The sequence below is a fragment of the Alligator sinensis genome, unplaced genomic scaffold (genome assembly GCF_000455745.1).
Source record: "Alligator sinensis unplaced genomic scaffold, ASM45574v1 scaffold1094_1, whole genome shotgun sequence".
Classification (NCBI taxonomy): domain Eukaryota; kingdom Metazoa; phylum Chordata; order Crocodylia; family Alligatoridae; genus Alligator; species Alligator sinensis.
Window position 1 is genome coordinate 895,548 of NW_005842562.1, and position 21,875 is coordinate 917,422.

The 21,875-nt window shown below is 40.9% G+C and overlaps 1 protein-coding gene across 2 annotated transcripts in view; it reads left to right on the forward strand.

Moving 5' to 3' along the window:
• Positions 1-6,621, forward strand: part of RGS12 (regulator of G protein signaling 12) — a 159,250-nt gene extending 152,629 nt beyond the window's left edge. Inside the window, exon 18 of one of the 2 annotated variants that reach the window (XM_025214059.1) lies at positions 6,047-6,621. In XM_025214059.1, the coding sequence (XP_025069844.1) occupies positions 6,047-6,411 (365 nt within the window). In that variant the 3' untranslated portion in view covers positions 6,412-6,621. The remainder of the gene's footprint in view (positions 1-6,046) is intronic. The other variant, XM_025214062.1, reaches the window with a different exon arrangement.
• The last annotated feature ends 15,254 nt before the right edge of the window (positions 6,622-21,875 follow it).

Below are 21,875 nucleotides of genomic sequence, written 5' to 3' on the forward strand. Positions count from 1 at the left end.
TCAGGTAGCCCCCTTGTCCTCTCCCTCCGCCCCAAATTCTTCTCTCTGCAGCCCTTTTCCCCCACTCCTTACAGTCAGACCCTGCTCTCCCTGAGCACATGGAAGTGAGAAGCACATTTGAAAACACTGGTCTTGACATAAATATATATTTATTAATATGCACAAAATTACTACAGGTACCCACAGAGTTAGTTCATTCAGAATTGATGCATTTTGCCTTTTTTGAAACTGCTGCACATTTTAGCATAGGCACTCCATAAATACACTTTTAAGCAGCATTTTAGTGACCCCACAGCTCAGCATTGCTCAGCATTTGCGTCTACTCCTGATATCCCCCGTCCCACAAAGGATCCAGGTGCTAAGTAGCCCCTCACTCATGACTGGAACCAGCTGTTCTTGTGACAAGTCCTGGGATTCTCCAACAATATATATATGCAGGTGAGGTGCAGGACAACCTAGTTCAGGTTTACCTTGTGGAGGGCAGGGCCACACTAATCATATGCACCAGGCGGAGAGAAGGTGTGACAGAGAAATTCTGGGTGAACTGTTTGGGGCCACATTTGATGATGTTTGCCAGACATTTAAAGTTGGTGAAGAAACAGGAATCATTGGAAAAGGGAAAGAAAGGCACAGCTTAGCTGTGGGAGTGAAGAGAAAGTCGATAGGTATTCAGTGTAGTGGCTTACCATGACGTGAAAAAGAGTCTGTGCTGAAGGGGACTAACCTCAATGGTCACCAGTTTATATCTTATTTAGATGGGTTGCACTGAATGGGCTAGGTCATCCTCTGTATTGGCTACATTTAATCAGCTTAATAGCTGGTTTCCATTACTGAGTATGTTGTTTATGTTACTGTTTTTATGGCTGTGAGTTTGAAAATTAAGGTTCAGCTGCCAGAGTGATGATGTTCATTGTGATTTATCACTTAGCAGGAAAGGCCGTAAGCAAGTTGTCATCATCTTTCCCAAAAGAAGGTGTAGTCAGTGAGCCGTATTGCAAACTCTTGCCCTGAACTTGTGCGTCATGGAGGGACTGAAGCAATCCATTTAGCACTCCTGGGTGTCATCGACTGGCTATCAAATCTCAATGTACAACGTTAATTAATCTGCACCTTCTCTATTATTGCATGCCCTAGCCGTATGAAACAAGAAGATTAATGAATATAAGCTGCTTTTAGAAGCAGTATAATAATGAGGTTTCCTTGTATGTAACTGTGACTGGAGGAAAAAAGCCTTATCTTGTATTCAAGTAAATATGGTACTATAAAATCACCTTTCCAAGAGCACAGTACTTCCTAATACAAGGGTGTGGCATTGGTTCAGTACATACTGAGAGTCAGGAACGTCATCAACTAAATCACCAGCATTTAGTGATGCAAATGGCCCACATTTTGAAGCCAATCTCAGAGGTTCTTTCCAGTACCAGTAAATGGTACAATTTATAATTGGTCCTTGGGATTTTCTCACAATGTTCTCTTCTTTCTTGAAGAAGTTGTGATTGAGTTATGTGAAATGCTGGAACAGATTCTCAGTTGGCATATATCAACACAGGGCCATTAAAGTAAATGGAGCTACTCCAATTTGACTGAGATTTTGTCTTCTGTCTTTAACCCAGGGGAAAAAAAACACTCATTTGAATACACATGAGTTTGAGACAGCAAAGTGTTTACAGTTTTGCCTTTTTTTTTTTTTTTTTACCATATTTAATTGCAGGATATTGTGGCAGGGATAACAAAACCCTAATGCATCTTACTAGGTTTACGATTCATCATATAGGACTATAAGGCAGTTTGGTGGATAGATCCTTTTCTAAATTATCCAAAATAATGCATGTTCAGTTACTTCTCATGTGTCTGCATTTGGTCAAATACTTCATCAATCTTAAAGAAACTGCTTGAGAAAATCCAAACACCTGCTTAGATCTACTTACTAGTTAAAGGCATACATCATACAAAACAGACGAGTAGTTCACTGAAGCTCTGCATAAATGCTTACCATTTTACCACTAAGATTTTTAAAAGCAAAGAAAAAGTGAGGGAGAGAGAGAGCAGTAGCAATACATCAATGGAAATGGAAAAGAAAGTGAAAGGGTGAAGAGAAGCAGAAGACGTGCTTATCCAAAAAATTGCCTATGCATTAACCCTGACGTAACAGGAAGATTTGTATACATGTCTGCAAAATATTCATTTGTCTGCCAGTCTGTGAAATGCCAGTTCTCCAAATTAAAGATCAATGAAGATAGCATGTGTTCTTTAAATTAACTGTTAGAGCTATAAGAAGTTTCCCTTAGCTGTGGAGAACTTAGCAGGGAAGCTGAAGAGTACCAGTAGAAGTGATTATGTCATTCTAGTGCTGTTGGAAATTAATCTATGCAGCTGTTCTAGCAAACTTTTTTTTCCTTCTGAAGTTTGAATGAACATTGGACAGATTTGCCATAGTAACATAAGATATGATTCCTCACTTGCTTTACGGATGCTAAAGCAATCCATAAGGAGATCCATGGAGTTTCTCTTTTCTTTACCACAGCAGTGAAAGGCAAAAGGAAAATATAATTTTGAAGGCCCTTAATAAACCTTGAAGAGTGCTAGATAAAGACACCTGTGCATACATCAGTTTTGTTTGCAAACTGCGAAGAAGTGGGTAAATTCCATGATAGTGCATAGGTCATTCAAGACACGCCAGTGCTTCACTTAACTTAGTTGAAGGCTATAATCACCATACTCAGGTCCTAAATATTTTAAAGCTTCATGGATATAGTTTTTCAGTGTTTTAAACCAATTGCTACTGGAGTTCTCTTCCAGATTACTTGATGACTAATGCTGCCTTTGTCACTACCATATTTACGTGTATACCACATGCACCTCTTGTTCCTAAAGTTAGCCTTCCAAAATTGGGGTGTCTTGAGTAGGGGAGCTGATTTTTCTTTTTTTGTGGAAGAGCAGCAAGGAGAAAACCATGCTATAATGTATACCAAAATGGTGGTCACTTCTCTCTGGGACAGCAAGCAGTAGGGACAGAATTCAGCATTAACCAGCTCTCAGCTTCTGCTGAACTGGCAGCAGCTTTTGGCTGAGCAGCCAGAATTGTTACCAATTTGTCAGTTGTCACACTAGCTTTGGCCTGAAGAGCCAGTGAGCTGGGTGAGCATCAGGTGAACTGCTTCATGCAGTCAGCCCTCTCTGCAATGATTCTGGAACAATCCTTTTTCCTATATTTCGTCTTCCTAAAAACAAGGTATGTGTCTTGTTTGGAGGCATGTGGTATGCAAGAAAATACAGATTGGGGGGGAGGGGTTATATCTCTCTCTATATGTGTGTGTGTGTGTGTGTGTGTGTAGTGTGTGTGTGTAGTGTGTGTGTTTTATCCCATTGTGCAAATACTGGTGTGAAAATCATGCTTTTATCTGCTCATTGTAGCATATTAACTCCTCCTCCTCTTCCAGTAAAAAATGAGTTATCCCATACAATTGATTGCAGTTGAATCCAGGGACTACTATGCTAAATCATGTCCTTCTAGATTAGTCTCCTAATTTCAGGGGTAACCAGTGCTAGAAGCTTCAGAGGGGTTGTGCCTGAAGAAGACAATTATTACATAACCTACCCATATAATAAGATTCTTCCTATAACATCTTCAATTAGAGATTGGTATGGGGAGAATCCTTGATGGTATAAGTCTTGATGGTCTTATCCATATATGTAATAGTAAGTAATGTGTTTCATCATCAGTTCTCAAAGTGCTTCCACTGATTTATTTTGTTGTTCTCTTGGTTTTTTTGGTGGGGTCCAGATCTTGGATGTATGGAAATTGTTGCAGCTGTCTTGAAATCAGAAAAGCTGTCACAATTCACACAAGTTCATCTGCCGTAGATCTGTGAACTGTCTAAAAGTAGTGAATATGAATAGAATAAAGATAAGCTGGAGAAAGATTTCACTATATCAGCATATGACAAACTTGAAAAATGTTTGCAAAATATCATTTTAATATGAATAAAATAGAAATACAAAAATTAATATACCCAGGCCTCACAAATGGTAGTTAAAATTAAGCTGATATTTTGTTTGCTATGTTACCTTGTAAGCACAATGATAACGTATCTGATATAGTTTCATTAAAGGTTAGCTGTAATTTAATAGTCTGACTGAGTCTACTGGGCTGATAGACCCATAAAAACTTCCTGTCTTTTCTGCCTGCCATTATTCAACTAGTTTATAAGGAATTTGATCCAATTCCCTTGGAAGCAAAAAGGGCTAATATTACTGATGTGGGGCATTAATATCCTTCTATTTTATGTAAAGTAGTAGAATATTATTGGATTACATAGAATTTTAATTAATTTAATTATGTAAAAACCTTCATCTGTAGAGAAGTCCTCTGAGCAGCTTTACTGCAGTGGTGTAAAGCTTGATTTGTCTCTTTCTTTTCGTTTGAATTCGAGGAAATTTTTCACTCTTCCATATCTAAGAGTTCTTTATTATTGTTATTTATTAACAATTGTGATTCTTAAATACCCAGGTGCATTCAATGGTGTTACAGAACAAATACAAAGACAGGAGTTGAGCTTTCCAAGTCAGCTAGGGGATTTAATTGCATACCTCCCAGGGAAAATACAGAAAAAATGTAAGATACATTTTCTTATGGTAGAAAGTGTATGGTGTTAACTAATGTGATATTAAACATGACCATCCCAGATGCTTAAGCCAATGTTGAGTACTAGGAAACAGTTCTCTGTTGCTAAAAGTGTAAGCAGAACTTTTCTTTCTCTTTGCCTAATGTAGTGAATGGCATCTCCCTTAACAGCTGCATAACAGTTTAGGGAGAATGGGATCAGCTGTATCTTTAACTAGCTGCGGTTATACTTATAGCCGCAGTGTAGGACTAACCATGACCAGTTATTGCATTGTTAAACAGAACTATTCTTTTCCTCACTGTTGGCAAAATCATGTTTATTACATAGTGTTGGAGTGATATATCTGTGATGGTACAGGAAATATGCCAGAGGCATGGACTTTTGTGGGTGGACCAACTCCATGGTTGGGATAGATAAGCTTTTGAATTAAAAGCTTCCAAAGCTGAGGCTATCCCAACTATGCAATTGGTCTAATGAAAGATATCTCCCACAAAAATCTTTGCCTCTTGCATGTTTATTACATGTAGTTAACGCATGTTATATGTTTTCTAAATGACACATGTAGTTTATTAAGCCTTTGGAAACTGAGCAAGTTTGTTCTTTTTTCACACTAAACCATGTATGACAGACGCAAGAGTTGCAGTGGCTAAGGGTTAGGATATAAACACACCAGGGTTATTATAATAAGCTCATATTGTAAATGCTAGGAAATGGGCTCAAGTCCTAACAGTTCCTCTGTGGTTGCCATTCTGCAGTAGCACCTTGAATGCTGAGGTCATGTATCAGTGCATCAATCATTCCCTCTCCTTCAACCAGCTACGCTGTGTTTCCCCATCCTTCAGTCTGCAGTCACCAGCTCTCAACTCAATAGGGTGAACTGCAATTTTAAATCAGCTTTTCTATATCTTCTGGAGAAAGATGAATCTCTAGTTGCATAAAAATAATATCTCAGAGATCTACAGTGGGTAAAATGAAGAAATGTTCTCCCATTTTTCTCATTACTTCCTCTCAATGGCTGACCCTGGAAACTATATTCTTTTACCTTGGGTCTGTCCCTCCTGGTATGAGAATTCTAGGGTAGTGAGAAGAGATTGATACAGGAAAGCCATCTCTTATTAAGGTACCAATTACTATGTACTTATTTTTGTGTATTCTCGATAATGTCGATTAATTTAATTTTTATCCTTCTTAAAATATTTAAGACAGATTTAACCTCTGAGATCTATGTAAGAAGTAGCACTAAACTTTGATATTTTTCTCTCCTAATTGGCATAGTCATGAATTTACCTCTGGGAGACCAGAAGACCTCAGCTGACCCCTTGCCATGAGGACCAGAAGGGAGAAGTGTGCCCTGTGCAGTTTAAACTTCAAACTTTTGTTGTATATTTTAAGTAATTTATTTTTTTCCTTCTTTCTGTTAGGTGTGAACCACAGAAAGAAAAAAGATTCACTGGCGACTGCTGGAAATGTCTGTGAACAAAGCTCTCACAAAACAAAGACCAATAGAAGCCTCAAACCCCCTGGTGCTAGGGATAATCACGCTGCGGAACTTCCTGTAAACAGAGTAATTGACGTGGATGGAGTTAAACTGGAAGACAACATCACACAGTCTTGTGATGATTCAGAAGGGAACCTCAGCTTCGAAGGCTACATCTCTGAACTGAGGTCTTGCCAGGGGAGGATGCGGACAGGAGTTTATAGGACATCAGACCTCCCGTCTCTGATTACTGTCAAGACTGAGAAAAACAAGGGTGCCGAGAATCAATACAAAGCCACTTTTGTTTAATCTCAATTTTTAATGAAAGGTTCCATTATTTTTTGCCCGCTAGCATTAGAGCTCTGCATTATGGGCATGTTTCTGCAAGCTACAGGGTGTTTTCAATTCCTATTGGCTTCAGTGCAAGTGTAAGACAGTCAGCATGTCTGAGAGCGGGGGGCTGCCTGTCTTTATCTGTGTTAGACTCTGTATAATGAACAGTGATATTTCAACAAAAGCATCAGAATATTTAATTTTATCCTGTCATTTAAATAACTCTTTGATGTTGTTTTATATGTCATAGTTCCATATTTGGTGCTTTGACCAAAATGGTGAGATTAAAATTCTCATGGTTTATGACCTCTCTTTAAGTGTCTTTGATAAAGACAAACTCATTTTAAGTTACCCATCAATTTTTTTTTTACTGAAGGTGGCTTCAGATTTTCTTCTTGATCTTATCATGTTCTTTCTTAACCTGCCAGATTCCTACAGTGCTGCTAGAATAGGACATTGAAAACAAAGTGTACATTAGTTATTGGTTCAAAACTATTAAGGCTTTTTGGGTTTTTTTCTGACAAATCTTCCTGTCTGATACCATGTCAGAAGCAGTCTAAGGGGGATTCAGTCTTGTTGCAAAGATTATCTGAACTGCTGTGTGCAATCTGGCTTGCTTTACACAAGTAAGAATTCATGTTCAAGGCAGTTAGAGTGCCTTCAGTGCCTCGTACTGGTATCATGCACATAGCAGGATACATAAAGCAGCAGCATGGAGGTCATCCAAGGCTTTATCCAGCACTGTTCCCTTGATGTCTGAACCACGTGAGAAGGTGGTTTGATTTTTGGGGTGGGAGGGGTTTGCAAAAAATCTATCTCCAGTTAAATGTTCCTCTTTTCAATTCTAGGCTTGAATTGTGTTTTAGCTAACCTTGTAGACTGCGGAATAGTTATAAAGGAGGAAGAAAGTATACTTCCTAATTCTCTGCATATATTGTTTTTGCAAACCTGTAGTTGCTTACCTTTCTTTCCCATTTCTTCTGATTTATTTATGATTTTGAGCAGACAAAAACAGGTACATCTACGCCCTTATTTTAGGATTTGAAAGCTCATCCTCAGCTTCCCCGAGGCACATGAGCCACTCTACTCCAACTACATGACCTTGCTGCAGCAGTGGACAGGAAGTGCAGAAGGTGAGAGAAACCGGGAACAGCCTGATTCCTAGGTGAACAGGAACATCAAACTGAGTCTTTCTATGAATCATGCCCACTACGTGTCTATGGGCAGTGTAGATGGAAAATGAGGTGGAGTAGAGTTAGTGTTGGGCCCTGCTGTGCTTGGGCTGTGCATGCACGGTGAGGGATGTGTGAGGGAGTGGCCAGGTAGGGTGAAGTTCACCTTGATACTCAGCAGTTTCCCAGGGAGAGTTGACCTGGTGCCAGGGGTAGAGCTAGAAGTTTGTAATGTAGGCTAAGGCTAAGGAGTAGGCTTACGTAGCAGTACAGACATACTCACAGACATGCATAAATACTGAGGAAACGTAAGCCACATACCCCTATTATTCTATACTGGAAACTATGATCCATTTTTAAAACTTAGAGGTATTTGCTGTGTGAGAAAGATGTGCAGATTCTTAAGACTCTGCAACAGTAATGCAAACCCCAGCATTTAAAAATTATGGTCCAACTCCTAGTGATGTAAATTGGCACAGGTCCATTAATTCTGTGGAGTTTGTCATTGACAAAAGTAAAGGATTTTGTCCTAAATATGGAGAAACACATTCAATTCAGTTAATGTCGCACTGTTTTATAGGAAATGGGAAAGCCCAGTTAATAGGTTGTGTCTTTTATTGATCAATGAGTGATATTAACCTGTCATGGAAAATAGCTCTTCCTTAACAAACTTTCAAAATTAAAATCAAATTGAATCTGCACTGAAGATACGGCAATACTGTAATGTAAAGACTGAAAAACTTAAGGGATTGAGATATACAGGCTTTCAGTTCCAGATAACTGATTCATATTTCACTTGGGAAGCTGAAAGTTTTCGGTCTGATGCAATGATTCCCAACCTTTTCACACTCCAAGGGCCACCCTGTCAGACTAAATGTACCCCTGAGAAAATGCCAGTTCTTAGTTTCACTCATTTTTTGAGTACAGAAAAATACTAGAGCAATTCTTCTGTTGCAAAGAATTCAGGCAGACCAGAGCAGGTTCCAGAATGGGTTTGACAGTATGGATTCTTATGTGAAATCTCTGAGTTTACCCTGTGTACACACTTAACAGTGCTAATACTGCATGGCACCCCACAGCATCCTTAAAAGGATGGTACCCCAGGGCTCCAGGGAACCCTGGTTGAGAATCACTGATCTATTGGGATGATACAAATTGCACTCATTATCTGAGTCCATTTTTCTGTGGACCATACAGTCAAAATCTACACAATTACGAATAATAGGTATCATTATTGACAGGGACTGAAAAGGTGTGGAATTAACTTTTCTTCCATATATAATTGCTGTTAGGTAACATTGCTGACATACTGAAGCCTTACTGGAGACTCTCATGCTGCCATTCTGATGGTACCAGTTCTCATGCTGCCTATTCACTGTCACCCACAACATACTTTATTCTTTAGTTGATTATATCGAGGAAGCCTGTAATGTGAAATAATGTTCCAAAATGGGGTTAGTATGTTAATCATGAGACATTATGTTTAACACCTGTGCATTTTTTAAAAGTTCTTTTCCAGTATTTTCTGTCTTGCCATTTTATCGACATTTTGATATGAATTCATTGTTTGTAATAGAACATATTTTTCACTTATAGATGCTCACGTGTTCTATAGTAAGCTTCTGATTGTTTCTGATCAAAGAAGAGCCTCTTGTCATAGTAAAAGCCAACAAATGGAATGCTTTTAAGCTTGATACAAATCGCATCTGTTTCTGGGAAATTCTGCTCCTTTTTAAAACTCAAATACAGTAAGTAGTTTGTGCCCAGTTGATTCCTGGTCAGAAATTTAAGTGAAGCACTAATTACACGTTGCTCATGAATGCCTGGATTCTACGAGTGTCTTGTGCATGGAGCGCTCAGTGAAACCAAAGAGCTTGCAGAATCATGCCCTAATGACACATTTGAAAATGACATTCAATCTTGTTGTGGTGGCCAGACTATTCAGTGAAGCCTTCCTGCTTCTGCTTTATTGCTCACTACTAGAACATTCCTAGATGCTCTATTCAGATCCACTGTATTGGATCCTTGATCTGGAGGGACTTTGATTACATTAAGAGGAAAATATAGCTATAGCATTCTGCTGAAGAAATATTTGTTCCACCCCAATGGAAGAACCAACTTTATTTGTCAGATGTTTTTCACTTCCTTTCAAAGCTAGTTACAGACATTAATTTCAGTTTGCCATTAGAACCTTTCCATGGCTGCTTAGCTGCTAAGCTCCAAAAAAAATTGATGTTTTAAATTATGAATGCCCCAACTGGATTTGACTGTCTTGGAGATTTATCCCAAGTTCAAGGAAATTAAGAATGTAAAAGAAAGCAGCCTTAAAATTAATTTTCTTGAACATGGGGGAAAAGCTTGGCAGTATGCCTAGAAAGCCTGTGAGCCAAGCAGCATTGACTAAATAGAAATTATTCTTCCTTATTTCAGCAATAATTTTATTCAAGTGGGACCTGAACGTGAGAAACAGGTAAACTTCAGTTTCAAGGATATTCTTTTAAACAATGACCTAGGGCCTGGGGCAATGTACTTTATAGGCTTAGAAATAATAATGTTAGCTCTACTTTTGCAAGATCCGGGAAATATAAAAACTAACCAGTACAGTGTTACCTCTGGGATCAATTGCTAGAGATCGTGGCGTTAATAAAAACAAAAGGCATGCAAAATATCCCTGAATGGTCTTTTTTTAAGAGTGATTATGCTCTGAGGATGTTCCTTAGTTTTAACCATTGTGTGATTTAACCAGAATAACACGATTTTGAGTTTCATTGTTATATTAGTATTTCCAGTACAAATGAAACCTCTGAGCAATTTTTTACAAGTAGTTTAATACATACATTTTGATGACTTGGTCCTCTTTATTGTTAATCAGGTTCTAAAGATAAAAGGATATGGTCTTTATTCCCCTTCCAGTTTTCCCAATTTTACAGTGTTGCAGGTTCACTGATTTCAGTGGAATTACTTGTGTTTCTTTCATTAAACAAATATAAACTGGAACAAAATCTGGTTATCTGATCTTCAAACACTGGTGTATGCTTGCATTAACTTCATGACATGACAAAGTATTTAAGATGAGAACTTAGCCTGGAAGCTATAAAAAATATTTCATAGTTCAAATGAGATTCATAAAACATTTCAACCTAAGAACTTTTGATGCATTTATAATTATCCCTAACTTGTCTATTTAATATGCTGCTGTTTTATATTTCATCTGTTGTCATGGTGTCCGAGTTGGTAGCCTTAACTGTACAGTTTAGCAGAGCTGCAATACTGTTTGTTTTAGAAGCTTTGTGCTTTGTTTAGAACTAAAACCCATATGTAAACAGCTTAAAAATAATTTCCCCCCTAGAATCATTGTGTTTGTGCACCTTGTAAAAAATTGTAATGTCACGCATACACACACACACACACACACACACACACACACACACACACACACCCGTACATTAAAAAATATTAAGGTTGCAAAGTCAAGCATTCAAAAGTTAGAAGACACCAAAATTAAAGTTGATTTCAATATAAATTCAGCCTACTCAAGTGTCTGCATTATGATACAGATTGTATATTGATGATCACATACTCTTTGTACAGGACACCACCCTCAAGCAAGGAAAGAGAAGGTATGGTGTTTGCTTACTAAGCAGACATTTAGTGTGTATTTTCTCTTCTGTGTACTTACCAGTGCCTTATCTGAATGCTTCATAAATATTAATGCATTTATTTTCACGGCATAGTAAGGAGTGTATTATGCTTATTTTACAGTTGAGGAACCTAGGCGCAAAGAAATGAAGAGCAAAAGTATCTACTAATTTGAGGAATCAATTCAAGATATACAGGACCTGATTTCTGGAGTACTTGGTAATATAGCATAAAGCTCCTACAGACTTCAGCAGAAGTTCTAGTTGTTTAGTACAGCTGCAAATCAGACCCCAAGGTCTGAAGTCAGGCACCCAGAAAATGAAGAGTACACAATAAGTGACCAACTGTAAATAGTTTAAGTGACTTCACTAGTATCACATAGGAACTCTGTGGCAGAGGCAGTGGTAGAATGCAAATCTCCAAGGCAGCATTCAACTGCCTAAGTTCTGGGACCAGATAAACTTCTGAAATGAGTAGGGGTCATCTAGACAATACATCTCTTGTCCCAAGAGCAGTTCTGTCCTGTGCACTGAGTGAAGCAGAGGCTTTCTGGGCAAAAAACAAGATGTGATCCAAGAATTAAAGCTGTTGTAGAAGAGAGTATTATGTGGACAAGGAAGCCAAGCTAAAGTTGCACATGAAAACCATTGCGTTTTTCCTAACTTTGGAGTGACTGACTTTGCTACCTTAGCAGTGTTCTTTTAGCATAGATTGTGTGTGAGGTTTCCTAGGTTTTTAAAAAAGCAGACTGATCCCCTCTCTCAAAGTGATATCATTTGGCACCTTTTTGACACTGACATAGGCCATCAGCAAGGTTGGTACCTTTATATTTACTGTACAGACTCCTGCCACTTAGTGCGTGGATGTGATCTGCCCCACGCAGCATATCAGGTCCACCACCCTGGCCCTGCATGCACTAGATAGGGCCTATTCCCTGCCCTGGCTCTGCATACTGGTCCTATATGACACAGGAGCAACGTCATCTGGCTGCAAAATTTGTTAGTGTGGGAGTGGCAGCAGCATTAATTGCCACCGCTCCTCCGCCGCCAAATTTCCTGACCTGGTGGGAGCCCTTCCGGCTGAATTGGCCCACCCACCAGAGACTGAACACTACTGCTCTACATGGATCAGCAGTAGAGGTGGATGGGAAGTTTTCCAAGTGGGACTCAGAGATGTGTTGACAACAGAAGAAAGAAGACTTGGATTCTAGGCTTCTGTGGAAGACTTGAAGGAAGTATGTTCAAGAGGGCACAGCTTTTTCTACCCATGCGGCCCCCAACAGACTCCCTGTGCCCTGTTCCCTCAAAACTGTCTCTGTTTCAGGCCCTTTCCTTCCCCACATCTGGTTCCTTATTCCAGTCCCACTCTCCTGACCTAGCTACAGTTTCTGTTCCTCTGCTCTACTCTTGTCCTGCTGGACTCTGCATCCTAGTTTCCGTCCCAGATTCTTGTCCTTGGTTCCTCCCCTCCCCTACTCCTCATCCCATCTGTCTCTGTCCCCATAGTAGTTTCCAGTTTCTCACCATATTCCCAGTTCTTTTTGGCTCCAAGTGTCAGTGTAATGAGCCAAGGTCCAGCTGGGGTAGATACAGTCCCAGGCCCCAGCTTTAAGAAATCAGGGAATCAGGCTGAGTCCTCCATTAGGAAGAGGCACCTGCCCACACTGGCTATATACGCTCATGTCAAACAGTAGCAGGCTGTTTGGGCAATAGACAACTGTGTTGTGCCTCTGGCCTGCTTGAAATCCCTAAGCATGACTTCAGAGGTTCAGAGCATGCTCTGCATGCTTTTGGACCCCTCCTTCCTGTTTCTACTTGCTCCTTTTCCTGTGTTGGACCTCTCAGCCTGGATCAGCTGCTTTCCCTCACCACCACCTTGTCTCAACCCTCATCTTGCTGTCCTGAACCAGGACTGAGACCTGGCTTTGATTTCAGCTTCCACTTCAATAAACCCCTGATCTAGCACGATCCACTCAGACTGACTTCCTATGCCCTGCTCAACTTTACATTCAGTTTCTTTCCCTTTACAGTGACCTTGCCCAGCCAAACCCCATTCTCCCCTCACATCCCAGTTCCTCATTGGTCTGCTTCCCCTCTCCTCTTTCTCTTCCTCTACGCCACTGGTTCTTAGCCCCAGTGTCCTGCCCACCCAGTCCAATTCTTCCTCCCTACTCTCAGCTCTTCACCCAGTTTCAGTTTCTGTAGTGTGAGAAAGCTCCAGCAAGGGTTGTAATGTGGCTCTGCTGGAGGGGAGCCTTTATTATTTTCTCCTTTATGTTACTCTCTCTTCCTCTCCAGTGAGTGTAGAGGACTAGGTATCTATTACTCCAGAATTCCCCCCCGCTCCTCTCCCCACACCACTCTCTGTCTTACTTCCCTTCTTGACCCTTAGTCCCAGTATCTATGACTAATCAGTTCCTTTCCTCTTCTCCTTCCCAGTTTTTCTCCTTACCTTTTGTTCTCCAGTCCCAGGTTCTGTCATCTTTAAGCTCCTTGGGCCAATCTAATCTCCTCCTTCCTGCAACTCCAGCTCCAGTTCTGCATTTCAGTTAGGGACCTTCCTCCTCCACACTATCTGGCATCAGTAAAGGAATCACTGAGAAGAAAGGAGAAATGGACTCCCTGCTCTAGGTTCAGGTGCCTGGACCTGATATGAACTGCATCACTCCTGAACTACAATTGCTATGCAGGACTGGTGTGAAGCGTGCTCCATGTGTATGCAATCTTTTGGTTGAAATTTTTGTAAAACTAGGCTGAGGTATAAACAGAGCAATTTCAGCCCAAGCAGTGAAAGTCTGACAAAGCTGTAAGAAACCAAAAACAGGTTCTGCTAAAGCTAAGTGTTTCGGCTACCTTCTTATTAGATGGTACTACTAGGCCCACCTATAATATATGTGGAGGTCAGGGTTATATTATTGTATTGTATACTTACAGCTTCAGTTGATTATGGTGAAATTGTTCAAGTACATTTTTAATGTTTCTCCATCAGACTTTGTGTAATTTAAAATCTAACCTTCAGTTTGCCTATATTAATGCTACAGCCTGGGGTAAGTCTTCCTTGGGGGGCAATTACTAGCTTGCTCTGTTAGATTTAACCTTTGGATTTAGATGATTTGGTCTGGCAAACACTTAGGCATTGGATCTTGCTGTGGCCTCTTAAGACTCCTGAGGTGAGACTCCTTTGTCCTTGGAAACTTCTGTATGAGATATGGGACCCAGTGCTAAAATCCCTGAAGTCTCCCCAGTAGCAGGTCCACCCCCCTGGGGACCCATATGTATTATTTAGGTACCTTGTAACACTTCAAATAAGGAACACACAAGCTTTATATGCAGACTTTAAAAACTTACACATGCTTAACTTATGGTTGGGAAAAAGACTTGCTAATTTATATAAAATAAGAAATACCCAAAATGCATTTAGAACTCAGAGTTCTTGCCACTCCTTTTATAGAGGTCTAGCCCATGACTTTCTGGATGGGAGAGAGGGACAGGTCCTCTCATGTCCCATTTCTCTTTGCAGAGTCTTACTGTCTCACTCCCTATTAGAAAACATGTCATTTTAAATTCAAGATTATATAATCTTTTCCAGAGATGTTCCAGTCTCCAGTCCCCTGGGTTGGATTGTTGGCAGAGAGTTGTTAAAAGTCAGTGACTCTACTGCCCCAATGGGATTAGACTATTAAAGGTTGATGACCTTGTTTTTCAGATTCAGTCTGTTCTGTCCCATTATACATACATATTCCCCAAGCTGTTGCTAGTACTAACTAATGATAGTGCTACTGGCAATACTAGACAGATTCTGAATAGAGTTGAGAGGGAATACTGACATTAAGAGGAATGTCTACTAACATTTAATATAGTCTATTGGGACGCATGCCAGCTTTGTGCATCTAGAAAGACTAGGCTACTGTGCAATACAATGAGATGCAAAAGAATGTATCAGTAGCATAAAATGCTGTTGCTGACACAGTACAACCAGATTTTCAGTTCTGAGTCCCAGCTGGGGAACTAAGTGAAATTTCTAGGTTTTAAATATTTCTCAGAACCCCCTAGGTCCTATTGTTCTCTAAGAAATGGTTGATGATTGCTGAGCACTTTTTAGTATCATGAGTACTTCATTTCACTTCTTGCAAAGCTTGGGACAGGTCTTGAACTGAAGTCTAGCTCAGTTAATGCAGCCTAAAATGATTGTTTCCCAATGTAATAGGAAAGGCAGGGTCTTTGCAACTCCAAGGCAATCTTCCTAACTTCAAATGAGACTGTGCTGCCTCATATTTATGAGCAATAGCTTTCAAAGTCCTAAAATATGCATGGCTATAAACCACCTCATGTGGATTCCTGACCCATGCCTATTCTGTGAAAAATAGCCATGTTATTTGGAAGGGCCAAACTGCTGCAGTGGCCAACAAGACATCCATATATTTCAATCTACTGGAGTCATTAGCTGAATTCTGTGTCCTAAATGTGGCCTAGCTGAGTATTTCAACTAGGGCCCATAAGGCATCGAGGGGAGACTTGTCCTGATTTCAGTGGGCTTTAAATCTGGTTGTTGGTGTAGCTCCACAGCTATTTTTAGGCTAGTTAATTGTAATAATTTCAAATAATTAGGTCTGCTGAGAAATGCTGATACACCAGGTGTTCACATGTTCTAATTAGTCCCTAAGTATCTACACAATCTCAGCAAGTTTACTGCATCTGTTACATTTTAACTTCCATGTATTCCTTTTTTTTTTTTTGTATTAAAGACAAGGAAAGAAATTTGCTTAAATTTTGTACCCAGGGGAATGAATACATTGGACTGTATATGATCATCATCTTCTGGAATTTAATTTGTATTCTTGTACAGGTGATTTATTATTTTGGAAATTTGTAATATGAAAATAGATACTGGGCTAATTTTGCCACCCCAAAAAACTGTTGTCAAATTATATACTACACAGTAGTGTTTCACAAGGAATCATTATAGAATCTGAACCATGTCAACAATTAATAACAATAACTAATTTTAACTGATACATTTGTTTGTAGTAATTAATTTGTCCTAGTGGACTGATAATATTTTATTTGTCAGCAACATCTGATTGTAATGTAGTTCAATAAAGGGGGGTTGTGTTCTTTCCAATTATGTTAAGGGAATCAGTTTTGCATTATAACCTGAAAAATATAACAAATATGTCTTTAAGTGCAAATGCTTTTAAAAAATTATTTTTCATTTGTCAGTTACTTTTAACAAACTTGGGGGAAGCAAAAAAGGAAGGCTGAACGTTACTTGCACATAATACATTTCACAAAGATGTATTTCTAAATCACACCTCTGCAAAAAATTGAATTACTTTTTCTTTTTTTCTTTTTCTTTTTACCTTTAGGTAGCATGTATTGATGTATTGTTATTTGTCAGGAAATGACATTCCTGAAAAGTTGATTTCATCTTGTGGAATCCACCACTAGAGGATGTGATCCTTAACCTTTAATGTATCCCTTTTGTACATTTAATTTCTGCAATGAAAAATTAAAGTTGCTTTAATACAGCTGCTGAACATTTTGAGTGTAGTGAGAGCCTCATCGGGTTTCTCTAGTATGTGTTCTGTATGACTGGGCAACAGAGCAGCTCCTGGGGAGCCAATACCCAGCAAGAATGATCTGACTCCTGCCTGGAGTTACTAAAAAATAATGGCACCCCATTCACAAAATGGAATCATTATAATGAATGCTCTCAATGGCCCTTAAACAGTCTTTTTTTTTCACCATTGTCCACCCAGATCCTGTGCCACTTGAAAAAAGAGAGACAAAAACTTGAGTGCTGATGGTGGAAAATAAAGGCTAATACAGACAGGTTGAAAAATAGTGAAATCTTCCAAGCCTACCATAAGGCCTGCATTACAGACTAAGAAATTTCCTATCAGCCTCTGCTGAAATTCTGGTCCAAGCAGTTATCCTGGTTTGTAAAATCTGTTATCAATATATGACTGCAAGCTTCAACAGGACCCATTATCAGAAGAACCATTATTCTATTTTGTGCAGATTTAAGAAGAAATCTCTGGATTTGCGTTGCCTGTACCCACCAAACAGCAGCCCAGCTGCCTTCCCAGAATTCAGTACATTCACTTGACTGGAATTTCTGGACACCTAAGAGTGTCTAACACTTTCAAATTTAATCCAGGCCCTTCCTGACTTGTGAAAGGAAACATTGACCACTGGTACTACTTATTCCCGAAGCAGCCAATGTATCTTTCAACAAAGAATTTCCCCTCCTTTTAAAAAATGCAATCAATAATTTGACGAACATTGAAGAAATCTCTTTTGGGTACTCTGGTTTTAGTCAACTGCTATCCAGTTCCAACCTCATATTCCTGTGCAAATTCAAGAGAAGTTAGCCAAAGGCCAGCTACAAGTTCATTGAACTGAAGCTGATCTCTCTGACCTGGTACAATCTGGATTTAAGCAAGCCCCTGGAATTGAAACCACTTTAGTGGCATTGGTGGATGATCTTGTCCTTTCAGTGGATACAAGGTAGACATCCATCTTCCTATCCCTGGATCGCCTCAGCGGCATTGTCTCTGTTGATCAATGAGATACTGCTGTTTGACCTGTAAGAGGCAGCAGGGTTCAGATCAGAATCCCTCCTAAAAGGATGATTCCAAAAGAGTTGTCCATCAGCACCTCCATTACGAGACCACTACAACTCTATAGTGCCTGATATCTTGCAGGAATTGGTTAAAATTAATTCCTGTGTGGGAAGAAATGTTCTTGGGAGCCAGTCTGAACTATGGAATCAACTCTCTCAAAAGAGCAAATTCCCTTCACCTTCTCCAAGTGAAAGATACATTTCTTTGATCTTACCCTCCACAGCAACATATCTATTTAAAGACAAAAGAGTAAAACCCTACCCAAACAAGGTAGTCCACTACATGCACTTCTTTCTCTCTGTGAGGCAAGGATGAAAGAACTAGCAACATGTGATGTCTCATATTAGACCAACTAAATAGTTGCAAAAAACATTCTTTGCAAGCTTTTGGACATAAACACCCTTATTCAGGTATCAGGAGACTGTTCCTGTTTTGAGTTCAGAACTTAGAACAGCAACAGGGTCTCCCAATGCCTGAAGAAGGGGGTTTGTGCCCAGAAGCTTGGAAAGAACTTTTTTCCAACTATTTAGTTGGTCTAATAAAAGATATCTCATCTCCCCAAAGAACCTTGCTTGCCTATGTCCTCAGACCAACATGGCTATAACCAACAACCCTAGCAACAAACTAGTAGATACAGGGAACTACAGGGCCATCAGCTTGACCTCCATCCCTGGGAAGATCTTGGAGAAAATCATCAGAGACCATTCTTGATAAACTGACTGAAGGCAACTTCTTGAGGGATAGCCAGCATGGGTTTGTTGCAGGTAGGTCTTGCCTGACCAGTCTCATCTCCTTCTATGACCAGGTGACATATCACCTGGACAAAGGAGAGGAGATTGACATCATATATCTTGACTTTAAAAAAACTTTTGATCTGGTATTTCATGATTGTCTTATAGAAAAGCTAGCCAATTACGGCCTCTGCTACATCACAGTCCATTGGCTGTGGAATTGGCTTCGAGGTCAGACCCAGAGAGTGGTAGCTGATGGAAGTCAATCACTGTGGTGCGCCATGACCAGTGGGGTCCCCCAAGGCTCCGTCCTTGGGCCTATGCTTTTCAACATCTTCATTAATGATGTGGACATTGGTGTCAGAAGTGGACTGGCCAAGTTTGCTGATGACACCAAACTTTGGGGAAAAGCGTCCACACCTGAGGAGAGGATGGTGATCCAGGTCGACCTTTACTGGCTCAGAAAATGGGTGGATGAAAACCTGATGGCCTTCAATGCCGAAAAATGCAAGGTACTCCACCTTGGGAAGAAAAACCCACAACATGCTTATAGACTTGGCAGTGCTATGCTTGCTAGCACCACAGCCGAAAGGGACTTGGGGGTCATGACTGACCACAGGATGAATATGAGCCACCAATGTGATGTTGCAGCTGGCAAAGCAAGCAAAACTCTGCCTTGCATCCATAGATACTTCTCTAGCAAATCCGAGGATGTTATCCTCCCGCTGTACTCGGCCTTAGTGAGGCCACAGCTGGAGTACTGTATCCAATTCTGGACTCCACAATTTAAAAAGGATGTGGAGAAGATTGAGAGAGTGCAGAGGAGAGCCACGCGCATGATGAAAGGGCATGAAAACAGGCCTTATGATGAGAGGCTGAGAGCTATGGGACTCTTCAGTCTGGAAAAGCACAGGCTCAGGGTGGACCTGGTGGCTGCCTATAAGTATATAAGGGGTGTACATCAGGATCTGGGGGAATGCCTGTTCACCAGAGTGCTCCATGGGATGACAAGGTCAAATGGTCACAAACTTCTCCAAGACCGTTTCAGGCTGGACATAAGGAAGAACTTCTTTACAGTCTGAGCCCCCAAGGCCTAAAACAGACTGTCACCAGAGGTGGTGCAAGCACCTACTCTGGATTCCTTTAAGACCCAATTGGACATTTATCTTTCTGGGAACCCGTGACCCCAGCTGACTTCCTTCCCCTCGATGAACTTCTGAGGTCCCTTCCAGCCCTAATGTCTATGAAATCTGTGAAACTATGAAACGTGACATTTGTGTGGTCGCAGTCTTTATTGCATTAGTGGGAGATGTTCAGATGCTACAATGGTAAGTGTGTTTTACAAACTTAGAATAGAATAGGATAGGCTTGTGCAGACCCATCTAATGCCAGGGCTAAAGGAATGAAAAAGCCAAAGAAAGGCATGAGATCTCTCTTCACCCACATGTACCCACACTGTTCTGGGGCCTTTTCTTAAGAAGCTGTCTCCTCTGCTGACATTTGCTTGTATATCAGCAGCATGGGACTGCAAAGGCACTGGCTATTGCTGATTCCAAAATCGGCAACATCAGCAACGCTAAGGAGCAGGACTGAGATGTTGCACTAGATCAGAGGAGAGAGAGGACCACAAATAACTCCAAAACAACTGACTGAGGAGCTGGAAGAGACATACCCACCTCCATGCTTGTAGTTGATGAGAAGCTAGCTGAGGGTAAAACAGAGAGGTACACTAGAGGTAGTCAAATATATTTAAATAACTTCAATCCAACGCCATACTTTTAAGGTTGTCAGTAGTGGAGAACAGTAGGCCTGTGCAAAGCAGCTAGTATTCGCTTCAGATTCAGATTTGGCCGATTCAGGGGACAGTGATTCAATTCAGTGATTCGAATCACTGTCCCAAATCGATTTAGCCTTATCTGATTCAGATATTTGGCTGCTGCTGAATCTCTGAATCACGCAGGCCCATCCCCCGCCCGTTCTCCCAACCCTAGCTCCCAGCACTTTGAAAGAAAAGCCCTGCACTCACCGGGTGCTGCCGGGGGTGATCCCTGCTGTCCTCCACTGCCCCATGCTGCGTGAGGGGCTCTGCAGGAGCACCCCCAACCCTCTCCCTTCTGTCCCAGCCCCCTCCCCCCAAAACCCTACACTCTCCAGTCCCTGCATGGTGGGGTGATCCCCCTGCCCCTTGCAGCCCCCTGCCACATGGGGGGTGCTCTTCCATGAGCCCCCTGAAGCCTCACGGTCACTGCAGGAGCTGGTGAGTCTTGGAGATTTTTTGGTTTTTTTCCCTGAAAGGGCCAGAGCTGGAGTGGGTGGGGCAGCCATGGTGGGGCTGGGGGAGCGAAGGGGGGATGGGCCTGGCTGATTTGGAGATTCGCCCTCCTCTAGCCCCCCCCCGCCCCCTACTTACCGACTCTGAGTCAGGCTCCAGCTCCCTGCTGCAGCAGGCAGGGACTGCCCGAATCATCAAAGCTCTCAGAATCTTTTCCGAAGATTCGGAGAGCTTCGAATTGATTTGGACCTTTTCATTGGTTGCGATTCAGATTTGGAGATTCAGCCACCGAATCGGGCTGAATCTCCTCCGAATCGAATCGGCACCTGAAGCTTTGTACAGCCCTAGAGAACAACACATACATCACATCAAGAGCCTGAGGGGTTGGATCTGCTAGGGGAATATGCTTGGAGCCAGAGGATATGTATGTCACTTGGGATGTTGGTAGAGGAAAGGAAGAGGATATAACCTGGGGATTGATGGGAATAATTTTACTGGGGTGTATGAGAAGAGGATAAAATGTATGAGAGAGAGGGATAAAGCATTTTAAGTAAAGTAGAAATGGGTAGGCCTGGAATGAATTACTGGAGAAGACTAGACTAATTTAGATTTAGCCCTCTTTTTTTGGCCTTGTGAGATCCCCCCTCATCAATATTTCTCACATTGAACAGAAATAGTTTATTGGCATGCAGGCAGGGAAAAGCCATGTTATACATGTCAAACAGCTTCCTATAACTGGAGACTGGACAAGAGCTAAAGAATCCTTGGAGTTAGCAAGGACCCTTGCCATGTAAATCTAACTAACTTCGGAAATGCTTAGATACTAGGGTGATAGATACTTTAAAAATAATTTAGAGGTACCTATACAATATGCTGAGCTAGCTTTAAATTAAATTGATTTGGAAAAAAACACGATACACTGAAGTCACTGCTCTAACTGCACTGCAAACTTATGTGCATAGAGGAAGGAACACGAGGGAGGGGAAAGAAGAAAGGGAAAG